Source organism: Chrysochloris asiatica, unplaced genomic scaffold, assembly GCF_000296735.1.
Source record: "Chrysochloris asiatica unplaced genomic scaffold, ChrAsi1.0 scaffold00136, whole genome shotgun sequence".
Taxonomy (NCBI): domain Eukaryota; kingdom Metazoa; phylum Chordata; class Mammalia; order Afrosoricida; family Chrysochloridae; genus Chrysochloris; species Chrysochloris asiatica.
The window spans coordinates 4,196,277-4,210,800 of record NW_006408654.1 but is presented as its reverse complement, the minus strand read 5'-3'; the positions used below and the strand labels follow the sequence as shown (position 1 = coordinate 4,210,800).

The window sequence follows — 14,524 nt, the reverse complement described above, 5'->3', positions numbered from 1 at the left end:
GATATCATGTTTGGTAAGGTGGGGGGTCAGAGAAAAAGAGGAAGACTACCAATGAAATGGATTGGCCAAGTGGCAGCATGGATGGACTGAAGCATGGCTGTGGTAGTGAGATTGGCCCAGGATCAGGCAGTGTTTCATTCTGCTGTGCATAAAGTTGCTATGAGTTGGTACCGACTCAATGGCACCTAACAACAATAACAACCCAGTCCTGGTGTGGCACTGTGAGTTAATGTGTTGGACTGCAAAATTGGTTTGAACTGCAAGGTCAGCAGTTCAAACTCACCAGATGCTCCTTGGAAACCCTATGCAGAGTCACTATGGGTTGGAACTGACTCGATGGCACTTAACAACAACAACAACAAAAACCCCAGCTATTTATGGAGTCCTGGTGTGGCTCTGTAGAATAAGAACTGGACTGCTAACCACAAAATCAACAATTCACAAAGAGCTGTGGTGCGGTGCAGTAGACAAGGCTAGGGTTCAAACTCACCTGCTGCTTCTTAGAAACCCCATATAAAGTTGGGGCCTACTCAATACCACTTAACAACAACAACATAGCTAGAAGGGCCATATCACGTAAGTCATTGCACCACAGGTTGTTGCCACCTTTGTTGTTGTGGTTAAATGCTGTTGAGTCAGTCCCGACTCATAGTGACCCTATATAGGGTTTCCAAGGAACGGCTGCTGGATTTGAACCATTTACCTTTTGATTAGCAGTCCAGTGCTTATCCTACAGTGCCACACCTTTTCCCCAAAATTTCTATGTCCCTAGGTTGCCTCTTTATTTTATCAGTAAATTTCCTTAGTGTACAGAAGCACTAAATTTTGATGACATTCCATTTCTCTATTTTGCCTTTTGGTTTTATGCTTTTAGTGTCATATTAACTGATAATATCTCTAAAGATCCTATTTCCAAACAAGGTCAAGTTCACAAGTACCAGCAATTAGGATTTCAATGTATCTTTCTGGGACATGATTCAATGCATAACAGAGGAATACAGCTACATCTAACCTACCCAGACCCTATCCCACTGCCCTTGAGTTAATTCCAACTCATAGTGACCCATGTATGATTTCCAAGACTACAAATCTTTATGGGAGCAGACAGCCTCATCTTCCTCACTTGAAGCCATTGATGGGTTTAAACTGCCAGCCTGGAGGATCTGAGCCCACATAAAAGTAGCATGATGAATAGGCTAACCTTACGGTCAGGAGGGGAGAGGCAGCAGTTGAAAGCTCAGAAAAGGAGGGGTATGGTAGATGCCTGGAGGAGCTAGCAGCCTGGAATGTGGTGGGAGGGAGAGTCCATAGGAGAATCACTGGTTGATCAAGGTAGGGTAGAGTTCAGGGAATGCACTGGTCAGTGGGGCTCAGAATAAGAGCAAGTCCACCTACCAGACATGGCCTCTTGTACTCATATTAGATAAGCAGAAAGGGTAGCTTAGTGCTGAGGGATCTGTGTTGGAAGGAGTACAGCCAGAGTGCTCCTTGGAAGCCAGGATGACCAGACTTCATCTTTCATACTTCAGCCATATTGTCAGGAGGGACCAGTCACTGGGAAAGATATCATGTTTGGTAAAGTGGATGCTTGTAGAAAAAGAGGAAGACCCCCAATGAGATGGGTTGGCACAGTGGCAGCATCATTGGGCTCAAACATAGCAATGATTGTGAGGTTGGCCCAGGATTGGGCAGTGTTTCGTTCTGTTGTGCATTAGGTCACTATGAATCGATGCAGACTTGCTGGAACCTAACCATAACCACAACTACAATGCTGAGGAAAAGGTGCTCAAGAGACTTGGCTATCATGCTATACACCTGTGATTCCCAACTGGGAGGCTGCTGTATGTAATGTCGAGCCACAAGCTGGGGTGACTCATGTATGCTTTCTAATAATCTCCCAAGAACTAAAGTGTATAAATGATCTTTTATGCATAAATCAAGGCTAGCCCTAAAATTATGTCACTTTCACACTGCCTTGCTTTCTTGAGCAGGAGAATGAGAGATACTGATGCAGCTGGCGTGTTTGCATAACCCTGGGGATACTTTGTGAATGTGCCAAGCATGCCAATATAAACTTATATATCACAATCCAGGAAAGGCAGAGAGTTGCTCTCAGAAACAGTGTAGAGCTGATCTGGGCCGTACATGGGTGGAACAAAGAACAACTGTGCTTTATCATAAGCCCTTTAGTAATATTTGCCTGTGTGTATTTAAACATGCACACGTTCATACACATTCATACTTGAAAAGGAAAAAAATGTCTTAAGTTTGGTTATCAGGTGACCTGATGTGGCACTGTGGGATAAGCACTGCCTTGCTAACTGCAAGTTTGGTGTTTCGTTCTATCGGCAGCTCCTCGGAAACCCTATACAATGTCTCTATGAGTCAGAACCAACTTGACAGCTTTTCCCAACAACACCAACAGTCTTATTCTGGTCCCTAGACAGCACAAATGGTTAAGTACTGGGCAACTAACTGGAAGGTTAAAGGTTTGAACCCAACCAGAAGCTCCTGAGAAAATATCTGGAAACACATGGGTTCACTCTAAGTTAGAACTGACTCCACAGCAACTGTGTAAATTTAGTCGTGTGCTAAATTTAAAAGGATGAGGGGTTATGGGGGACAATATTGTAACGTACTGCAGAGCCAGGAAATTAAGGCATCTAACTGGCAGGTACAAGGATTAAAAAAAGAAAAAGAAAATATAGCCAGGGACCATTTAACATGGGCATAAAAAGACTCAAACACTACTAGGAAATTATTATACCGCAGTGAGTGTTAGATTTTATGGGGCCAGTGGTGATACTGAGACCTCCAGTAAACATTAACCTATCCTCATCATGCTCTGCTTAAGGAGGCAAGGAGCCAGCCAATATATTTTAGCAAGATTTTTATCAAAGGAAGTTAAAATCACCAGTGAAAGAAGACATTGTTCTTAAGTGCATTTCCTTCATAGCACTTCAATTATAATAATAAAAAAGTAGTTTTCTCATTACATCTTCCAAAGTGTATGCTCTGCTAGGGCAGAGACCATGTCTGACTCTTCCCCAAGAGGAAGTAACTAACAGAATGTTCCTTTTTTCCACAAGTCATTTTAGATGTTCATTCTGCTGTAGCTCCAGAGAGCTCCTGACCTCAGGACCTTCTGTGAACTCTGACGAGCAAGTAGGCAGGTCCTTTCTCCCAGCAGAACAGCATCATCACTCAGGACGCCAAAGTGCTTGTCACCCAGCCCCCAAGAAAGCTGCAGATCTTAATCTCCTACCCTTGTTGCTCAGCTCCATCTGGCTGCTGGAATAACTGATTGCTGCAAGGGAAGAAAGTTTAAGTTTTAATGGAAGCTCCCAGTACTTCCTCAAACTTTGCATGTTGACTTTCTTGTAAACTTTTATTTCAGTTCATGCCAATATTCTAGACAGAGAACTATGAGTGGACCCTAAACAAATGTAACAGTGTGAGTTCAGGACACCAAGTTCATCTGAGTTCTGGTAGCGTAGCGGTAACGAGTCGGGTTGCTAACCTCAAGGTCAGCAGTTCAAAACTACCAGCCATTTTATGGGAGAAAGATGAAGCTTTCTGCTCCTGTAAAGATTTACAGCCTCAGAAACCCTGTTTGGGATTGCTATGAGTCATAACCAACTCCATGGCACAACACCATGCCCAGTAGTCCATTGGGGTTGGGGTGGATAGGTCTTGGCTTACCTAGTATAAAGCCTCATAGTGGAAGGGTGGGAGAAGGGAGTACCAACATCAGCCAGAGAATTCAGAGCTACCAGAGGGGCTGCTAACCTCAGGTCAGCAGTTTGAAACTACCAGCCATTCTATGGGAGAAAGATGAGGCTTTCTGCTCCCATAAAGATTTACAGCCTCAGAAACCCTGTACAGGGTCACTATGAGTCAGAACCGACTCCACAGTACTTAACAACAACAACAGAGGGGGAGTCCATGATAAGAAGAAGGACATGTCCGCCCATTCTGTACCCCATTGTACAGAGGGTTTGGACTCAGACTACCCACTCCTCAGGATCACTGCCTGAACTAGCACTTTCTGGAAGGCTGGGCCTTAGCTCACCCTGAATCCTTCCTCCCCTGCCGATTCTTTCTTTCTTTCCCCTTCCTCATCTAGTCTTCTCTTCATTCTCCTTCCTCACCCCTTACCTCCTCTGTCCTTTCCCCTTTCTGCTCCCATAAAGATTTACAGCCTCAGAAACCCTGTACATAGTCGCTATGAGTCGGAACCAACTCCATGGCACATAACAACAACAACAGCTCCTCAGTTGGAGTCCTCGTGTGGCACTGTGGGCTAATACACTGGACTGCAAAGTCAGTTTGATACACAAGGTTGGTAGTTCAAGCTCACCAATCACTCCTTAGAAACCCAGAACAGGGTCAGAACTAACCACTGTAAGTTGGAATCAACTTTCAGGCTCTTAACAACAACAACAACTGATCACTTGGAATCCTGGTGTGGCATTGTGGAATAAGCATTTGACTGCTGACAATGAGGTTGGAGGTTCAAACCCACAAGCTGCTCCTTGGAAACACTATATAGGCTCACTTTGACATGGAACCAAATTGACAACACTTAACAATAACAACAACACTCCTCATCAACTATCTTGTTATCCAACATTTCACATTTACAATAGTAAAAAAATTAGACTGTTTTGTGTATTAATAATGGGCAACTAGCAGTAACAGATGTCAAGGTGTGGGGAAAGTAACACTGGCTGTGATGGTTAAGGCTATGTGTCAATGTGGTTGCCCCATGATCCTCGGTGGTTTGACAGTTATGTAAGGATGATATTTGATAGCTATGTAATGATGTAGACATCCTCTCTATTTTGTGATGTGATATGGTCATTTTCTATTTTTTTCATAATGCCAATTTTTGCTTTATTGTTAAGTGCCATCAAATCAATTCCAACTCATAGTGACCCCTGTACAGGATTTCTGAGGAGCAGCTGGTGGGTTTGAACCACTGACCTTGTGTTTCACAGTCCAGTGCTGACCCTACAGTGCCACACCAAAATGACCTTTTATTTGGAGTCTAACCATGTGGATAAGTGAGGAGTGAGTGTATTCATTGTTCCCCCTTAGTTAGAGACTTCGGACTATGCATGCCACAAACCAGTAACCAAACTCACTCCCATCAAGTTGACCCTGACTCATAGTAGCTATGTATAGGGTTTCCGAGGCTGTAAATCTTTATGGGAACAGAAAGCCTCATCTTTTTCCTGTGGAGAGAATAGTGGGTTTGAACTGATACCTTTGTAGTTATCAGTCCAGTGCTTACCCTACAGCACCACCTGGGCTTCTTTTCATGCTCAGAGGACACTAATTTTTGAAGAATCAGAGGTATTATACACAAGTTGATTCTTCAATGTTACTGCTCTTGTTTTATATGGAACATATTTGCCTAACTGGTATCTTCTCACCCTACCTTCACTTCCCCCGCCTAGAAGGGGACTAAAGTGTTGATAAGGGACAGAAGTTGAAGGACTGACTCATAAAAGTCTAGAAATTGTGGCATTCCATGAAAGGCTGTAGTAGAGCCTGAGTTAAGCTTGCTGAGCTCCTGAGCTACCTCCCCAGTCTTGAGAAGGCCTCAAGTTCCTTGTCTTTTTATGTTTTTATAAAATTTGCAAAAGGAAGATATTTTAACCAAGGGAAGATATTTCAACCACCATCTCCTCCCCATGCAGCTTAAGCTCAGTCACATTTCTCTGGTCAAATGGCACTGGAGGGGCTGTGGACATTTTTGGGATCCAACTAAGGGGAAGTTGATTGGAGATTCATTTAGGTTGGGCTTAGTGTGATATATCTGTGTGATCTGCATTCAATTCTATATAAAACATTGTTGGTCATCACAATGTAGGAATGGTTCCCAGAAATAGTGCCACAGGGACCAGAGGTCATACTTAATAGTGCCGTAGGACCAGAGGTCAAATTGGAGATGACCATGTCCTGTGGTACCTAGTATGGGTAGTGGAAGATAAATAAGGTGTAAAATGCACTGAGTCAGAAGTTAATCTGTGGGAAATTCTCGTTTGGGATATATAAAATTCAAAAGCAGAAAGTGCTGTTCACATTGATGCTCAGTTAAAACAGACGTTCTTGCTATGGGGAAGTTATTCAGTGATGCAGCAGATACATTGATATAGAAACTGTGCATTGTACTCAAAGGAATTGAAATTGGTAACACAGATATGTGTATACAAATATTCTCTGCAGCACTATTCACAACAGCCAAAAGATGAAAACAGCCTAAATGTCATCAACAGATGAATCGATTAGCTAAATGTTATATATATATATATAATGGAATATTAGTTATCCATAAAGAGAAATAAAGGAGTATCTTACTGTAGGATAAGCATTGGACTGCTAACTGAAAAGTCAACAGTTCAAACCCACCAGCTACTTTTGGAAACCACATACAGGATCGCTATGAGAACTGACTTGATGGTACACAACAACAACAAGGTGGAATAAACAGTTAAAAAGTCAACTACTAGCCAAAATATTGGCAGTGCAAACTCACCCAGAGACATATGAGAGATCACAGCCTGAAACCTCTATGGATAAATTCTACTCTGCACACATGGGTCACCAACAATCAGAATCAATTTGATAGCAACCAACAAAAACTAAGCGAAATCAAGTTCTAATATGTGCTGCAACGTGGATGAACCTTGAAAACATGGATATACTGAGTGAAATAAATCAATCACAAATGAATAAATGCTGTGAAATTCACTTATGTAAAATTTCAAGGTTTGGCAAATGTAAACACATAATATATTAGTGGGTGCTAGGTGTCTTAGTTATCTAGTGCTACCATAACACAAATACTCCAAGTAAGTGGCCTTAACAAAGAGAAATCTATTTTCTCAGTTTAGTAGCTAGAAGTCCAAATTCAGGGTGTTGGCTCTCAGAAAGACTCTCTTTCTGTATCAGTTCTGGAGGAAGATCTGTGTCTCTTTTAGCTGCTGCTCCTGGGGGATCTTCATGGAGCTTAGCATCTCAGTGCCCCCATCTCTGCTTCTTAGCTTGAATCAATAGAGATTGATTCAAGATACTACCCATCACACTACCACTTCTGCTGAGTTGATTCCAACTCATAGGAACTCTATAGGGCAGAAGAGAACTGCTTCCTAGGGTTTCCAAAGCTATAAATCTTTATGGAAGCAAATTACCTCATCATTCTTCCATGGAGCAGCTGGTGGGTTTGAACTGCCAAGCTTTCAGTTAGCAACCTAATGCTTAGCCTGCTGTACCACTCCAGACTGAAGGCATACTTTACACTACTCCTGACTCATTAACATAATAAAGAAAATCCATTCCCAAATGGTATTATAACTAAAGGCATAGAAACTAGGATTTGCATCACTTACTGGGAGACATATTCAATCTATATAACACCAGGTAAGAGCAGAGAGGAGTAGGAAGCAGACTCAGTACTTAGGGGACACTGAGCTTCTATTAAAGGTGAGAAAAGAATTTGGGAATTGTTACGAGTGATGGTTGGATCAACTATCAACACTCATGAAAGCAGCAGTCAAGAAATCAAACAACATATTGCATTAGGCAAATCTGCTGCACAAGACCTTTTTAAAGTGTTGAAGAGCAAAGATGTCAGCTTGAGGACCAAGGTGCACCTGACCCAAGCCATGGTCTTTTCAGTAACCTCATATGCATGTGAAAGTTGGACAGTGAATAAGGAAGACCATAGAAAAATTGATGTATTTGAATTACGGTGTTAGAGGAGAATATTGAAAGTGCCATGGGCTGCCAAAAGAACCAAGAGATCTGTGTTGAAAGAAGTACAACCAGAGTGCTCCTTGGAGGCCAAGATGTCCAAACTTTGTCTCTCATACTTTGGACATATTGTCAGGAGGGACCAGTCACTAGAGAAGGATATCATATTTGGTCAGAGAAAAAAAGGAAGACTCCCAGTGAGATGGATTGGCAAAATGGCAGCAACAATGGGCTCAAGCGCGGCAACAACTGTGAGGTTGGTCCAGGACCAGGTAGTGTTTCATTCTGTTGTGCATAGGGTCACTATGAGTTGGTACCAATTCGATAGTACCTAATAACAACAACAAGAGTGATGGTTGAACCCTATATATATATATATAATAAAGAATATATATTTGCTACATCTTTTTCCCAAAAATCTTAAGCATAAAGACTGTACATTTTATGGAAATCACAACAAATGAGATTTATCAGAATTTGTGTGTTTGCAAGGCATATGCCTGAAGCAGTCCTCCATAGCAAATGGGGCTGTATGTAAAAAAGAATGCTGTAATGCCATCCCAAAATAATTTAGATCAATCTTTCTAGAGGAAAGACTACCTTACCTTTCTATTCTCTTGAACACGAAATCATTATATCAAGAGGCTATATCAGAGAGCTGCTACTGCGTCTGTATGTCTTGATCTCAGTTCTGACTCATAGCGACCCTATATAGGGTTTCTGGGGCTGTAAATCTTTATGGGAGCAGAAAGTCTCTTCTCTTTCCCTTGGACCTACTGGTGGACTCAAACTGCTGACCTTGCTGTTGTTGTTGTTGCTAAGTGCCATCAAGTTGGTTCCCTGTATAGGAGTTCGAGCAGCATCTGGTAGGTTTGAATCACTGACCTTGTGGTTCAAACTGACTTTGCAGTCCAGTGTATTACACCAAGTACCACAGCATGTTTTATCAGACAGGTGTCAGGCAGTTAAAGAATGCGAATATTATCTTCTTCTGGATTTTGAGATATCTTTGGTATTTACCATTTTAAAAAATATGTAATTTATTATTATTTTCTTTTTTTTCTACTTTTAGGTGTTTTTTTTATTAAGATGATGAAGGTGACAATCTCGGCATTGACTTGCTGACTCTTTTTTTAATTTAAAGTTTTCATTGTGGATTGAGTGAAAGTTTACAGGGCATCAGTTTTACATTCAACAAATCATACACCTTGTTTTATTACAATGATTATAATCCCCTCCATGTACCATTAGTTAACAGTGTTTCTCTCAATCCACTTCAGCTTTTTAAAAAAACAAACCAAAAAACCACTCAGGCATATATAATAATTTACATCTCCAAAGGGCACATTCTGCAAGTCTGCCTCCTGACCACCAGCTCTTGGTCCCTCTCTTCTTAGTCCATGAATCTAGAGTCCTCAGCCAATACCACTCTCCATGCCCCCATCTCTGCCTCCATCTCTGGCACTGCTGCTTCTCTGAATAAGGTCAAGATGCCACTGTTGGTCATTGTGATGTAATTCAGGATTTAATTTTTGGCCTATTTTCTTTTTTGTCTGCCTGTCCCACTCCACAATCCCAGTTCAGACCTTTTTTCTAGTTGGAAACAGTTCAGGGCCGGCTGTGGCCGTTTGGTTTTAATTGGAAACTGTCTCTTTAAATTTCGAGGAGACCTGTGCGCATGCATAGTAGAACCCTCTGAGGGTGGGGATGGGGTGTTCACTAGCTCAGGCACCCCTATAGTCACCAGAATGGAGGTGCACAGACAGCAAGGGACCAATGAACAGATATCAAAAGAAAAGAATGTCCACACCTTTATCTCAGAGGTTCTGCCAGGCGTCTGTGGCTGCTCTGATCCTTCCTCCGCTTGGTCTCACCCAAGATGGTGGCTCATGGAGCAGCTGAGCATCTTGAATTAGAAAGCAATGGATTTCTTGCTTCTGCTACAAATTTCCCCAGCTGTAAGTCTTCCAACCTTCTAAATATTCCTTTATATGTGGTTCAGAGTTCTGAGACCATCCCCTGAGCCTGTTTGTTCCTATATTCTGTGTTGTTGCAGAAGGAGCTCCTTACTGCACGTCCACCCGATCTGCCATCTTGTTTGTTCTTCCTTATTTTCTTTTTCTAGAGGGTCATTTTCAGGTTTAATTTGGCATTTGTATTTTCATGTTCTTTTTACTAAAATGTGTAAGTCTCAAGTTCCACAGACTGGCACCTTTCCTGCTGGTGACCAGGGTACACATGTAGCCAAAGGACTAGGTTTCTCTAGGTTGCTATTGGAGCCACATTCTCGGTAGCTTGGGTCAGCAGGCCTGCAAGGGTACCAGGTCATCCCCATCCCCATTTCCAGGACTGTGAGGTTTTTCCGCCCCTTCTAGTATCACAGGTTCTCAGGCTCCTGCTCTGATTGAGAAAGACAAGAGTGAGGAACAGCTGCTAGCGTTCAATCTCTCCAGCTGTGCTGAGGCCCAGCTGTACAAGTCCTCATTTTGCCATAAATCGATTTCAGGTTCTTGTAATTTAGGGAAAGGCAGGATGGTTTTCTGCCAACTTGTTCCTCTGGTTCCTATCACATCTGGGTTATGTAATCTGACATGCATTACCATCTTTTCTGCAGTAAGGCACTTACAAGTTTTCCTGTTTTCTTTAACAGAGTTGGAGTGGACCTGGATGAAGATCTAAAAGAAGATCTAAAAGAGGGGCCCTCTTCACACCAGGCAAGTCAGAAAAGCCAGTGGGTAGATGTAGGCCATACAAAATGTGAGATATTCTATTCCAGGGAATGTATATGTTTGTCCTGCATGGGGTTTATTCTAAATAGAGTGGCCACTGTTGATAAAGCAAAGCAGAAGAATTCACAGAGCTTAATAACCTTTAGCATAAGAATGTTTTGAATTAGCATATATTTGTAGCAACAGGCGTCCTAGAAACTCTATTAAAAAGGGGTTGTTGTTGTTAAGTACTGTGGAGTTAGTTCCAACTCATAGTGACCCTGCACAGGGTTTCCAAGGCTGTAAATCTTTATGGGAACAGAAAGCCTCATCCCGTGGAACAGCTGTTAGTTTCAAACTGCTGACCTTGAGGTTGCAGACCGATTTGTAACTACTACGTGGTTTTAAAGTAATGAGGTGCCCAAGGGTTCAAATCCCTGCCCAGGAACTTGTCAGTTAGCTGATCTTGGTGAAATTTACTCAAACTCTTTCAGCCTCAGTTTGATTATTTTATAGAAATAGTAAGAGTGGTTCAGTGCATGCTAGGCACACAACAAATAGACCTGTCATTACTGAAAGTTTTGTCATACCTTAGGTTTGTTGTTGTTGCTAACTGCCATTGAATTGGCCCTTGCCTTACGATGACCCCACACACAATGGCCAAAACACAGCACCATCTTCATGAGTGGCTGTGGATAGGACCAATGTAATGCATAGGGTTTGCTTTGGCTTACTTTTGGAAGTAGATTGCCAAGCTTTTTTTTTGCTAGTGCATCTTAGTCTGGAAGCTCTGCTGAAAACTGGTCAGCACTTATAACAATGCCTAAGCCTCTGCTAAGGAGCTCTGGTAGCATAGTGGTTACGAATCAGGCTGCTAACCTTAAGGTCAGCAGTTTGAAACTACCAGCTGTTCTGTGGGAGAAAGATGAGGCTTTCTGCTGCTATAAAGATTTATAGCCTCGGAACCCTGTACAGGGTTGCTATGAGTCGGAACCAAATCCATGGCACATAACCACCCCCACCAAGCCTCTATTGGACAGATGGGTAGTAGCTGCACATGAGGTACATTGACTATGAATCAAACCCAGCTCTTCCACATGGAAGACAAAAATTATACCACCCAATCACCAATTGTTTCCATAGTGCACAGAAATAATGAAATGGGCAAAGCACTGTGAAACTGTCGAGGTGATCCATTCCAGACATAAGTGAGCAATCATCATCTGCAGACATCTGAAAATTCTTATGGAAAATTGTGTCCATCCTTCAAGTAAACAAGCGAAGTATATTCTCCAAACTCTGGATTTCAACCTGACATCATGATCAAATCTGTCACTGGCAGTTTTGTATTAGCCATGTTTAATTTACTGTTGTTGTTGTTAAGTACCGTGGAATTGGATCTTATTCACAGAGACCATGTATAGGTTTTTCCCAGGAACGGCTAGTGGGTTTGAACTGCAACCTTGCGGTGAGCAGTCCAGTGATTATCCTACAGCACTACACCAAGACTCCTTTAACTTAGTACTTGAAAAAAAAAAAAAAAATGTGTGGCGATGTTACACGTTTTGATACAATTTAAAGTGGGAAGGGATGATAGGACAAGAACTTACATCAGTGATGTTTCTTAATGAATTGCATTATGATCAAATGCAGATTTGAAGGGGATCTATTTTTCTTTTATTGTGTGGGTTTTATTTTCGATTTTAAAATGCCCTTATGATTCACATCTGGTTAGTGTTGCTGGGAAAATGCTGATCTCTTGTTTTATCCAGGAAGGACTCCATGGTTTACAGAAAGGGCAGGGGATGTAAGTTTCTGATGATCCTAACTCACATGTACTTTGAATTTTTTGTCACATATGTTTTAAGACCAAGCTGGGGCTGTTCTCACAGTTCTCATTACCAGGGAGACACACCTAATGGCAGCACTAAACACAGCAGGGCTTTCAGTGCACTGTGACTAGGACCAGTCTGATGATCTGTAGAAGGAGATCAATGCCCATCTTTTTCCACTGGTGGGCTGTAATGAATAGTTAGTGAGGTATGATACTGGCTGATTTTTAGAAAACATTTCACCTGCATAGGTCAACTAATCCAAGCTCCTACGTTCAAGGACAGCTTTTATCTAAATCTTACCTTCCTCATATATTTCCTTCTTAAGAAGAAAAATTAAATGATCAGAATTAAAAAAACTCATCAAAGAATATTTTTCACCTTCCTCCAACTATCATTTTATAATAATATATAATTTTTGGTAAGATTTCCCACCAGCCTATTCTGCCTCTTGGAATTTAAATTTATTTTGTTTTGGCTCATTCTTGTGGTACTTTGAAACATAGATCATCATTGTTAACTCAGTAATAACTGGGACTTTGCTGATGCTGGTGGCAACAGAATGTATTTTTGTTAGAGAAATAAGACAGTGCAGCCTTGTGCATACTGTGACAACTATTGGATATTTGGAGGCAAAGAACCCAGTTTCTAGTGTTGATATTGCTATTTACTTGCTACCTGATCTTGGGCAAGATTTTTACATCTTCGAGTTTTACTTTCTTAACTGTCAAATGTGAATGGTAATAATGTCTATCTCTCCAGCTTGTTATAAAAATCAAGATAAATTATATTTGTGAAAACCATATGGCTTAATTAAACAAAAACAAACCTTGTTGCCATAAAGTCAATTCTGACTCATGGCGACCCCATGTGTTACAGAGGAGAATGCCATAGGGTTTTCTTGACTGTAATTTCTATGGAAGCAATCCTGCCAGGACTTTCATCCAAAAGTGGAGAGTTCAAACCACCAAACTTTTGGCTAGCAGTCGAGCACAAACCATTTGCAACACGTGAGGACCTTTTAAATGAAATTAAATCCACCTTGTTATATGAACGATTTGAGGTCGATTACATCACCACCACATGTATCAAAAATACAGGCAATCCCTGATTACGTAAAAGTTCTGTTCCTAAATCTACCTTTAAGTCAAATTTGTAGGTTAGTTAGGTATGATTCCCATCTAATGATAGTAATTCAAATGCTTGTCTTAGTATATAGTATCTAGTGTAAATTTCTATGCATAAAAAAATTCATAACACCCCTCCAGATACACAAAAATGTCTTTAACATCATAATATAGTGATCATCAAATCAACATTTTGATAAGAGTCTTAAAGTAGTGCCCATTTGTTTCTAGAAACCATTGTATGTACCCCCAAAGTTTCAATATAAGAGGCTTTATGGGGACTGTTTCATAACTATGGCTTATAAGTAAATAGGATTTTGGTAATACAGGAACTACCTGTAATACTAAACCACTTTTAAAATAATATTTAAACTAGTAAAAATTAATAAAAGTAGAAAGTTAGAATCAGAGGGGTAAAAATATGTACATTGTAAAATCCAGTATGAGCCATGGTGTGACCCTGTAGGATAAGCACTGGACTCCTAATCACAAACTCGGCAGTTCAAACTCACCAGTCACTCTTGGAAACAGGATAACTGTGAGTTGGAACTGACTCAACAGCACACAACACAACAAACAAGGCCCTGTATACTTGTGAGAGCCACACCAGCAGTCAGATTTCTGGCTGCTAAAGGGGCAGGGGGAGAAAATGTTGTTAGGTACCTCCAGTACCTTCTGACTCATAGCGACCTTATGCACAACAGAATGAAACACTGCCCAGTCCGACACAATCCTCACCATTGTTTTATTTGAGACAATTATTGCTGCCACTCTGTCAGTTTGACTTCTTGGGGGTCTTCCTGTTTTTCACTGACCCTCTACCTTATCAAGCATAATGTCCTTCTTCAAGGGCAGAACCCTACTGACAAGATTTACAAAGTATACAAAACAAAGTCTCATCATCCTTGCACATCTAAGGAGCACTCTGGCTATACTTCTTCCAAGACAGATTTGTGATTTTGATCATTCATGGTACTTTTAATATACTTCTTCAGCATCATAATTCAAATTATGGTCTTAATTCTTTTTTTTTTTATTGCGAGTTGAGTGAAGGTATAAGAACAGATGATCAGTTTGACATCCAACACTTCATACA

The 14,524-nt window shown here is 41.1% G+C and overlaps 1 protein-coding gene across 1 annotated transcript in view; it reads left to right on the top strand.

Moving 5' to 3' along the window:
- The window catches only part of SLC9A9 (solute carrier family 9, subfamily A (NHE9, cation proton antiporter 9), member 9), a 1,149,796-nt gene that overhangs the window by 891,199 nt on the left and 244,073 nt on the right, over positions 1–14,524 (top strand). The window contains exon 13 of the mRNA XM_006869862.1: positions 10,412–10,475. Within this exon, the coding sequence (XP_006869924.1) occupies positions 10,412–10,475 (64 nt within the window). The remainder of the gene's footprint in view (positions 1–10,411; positions 10,476–14,524) is intronic.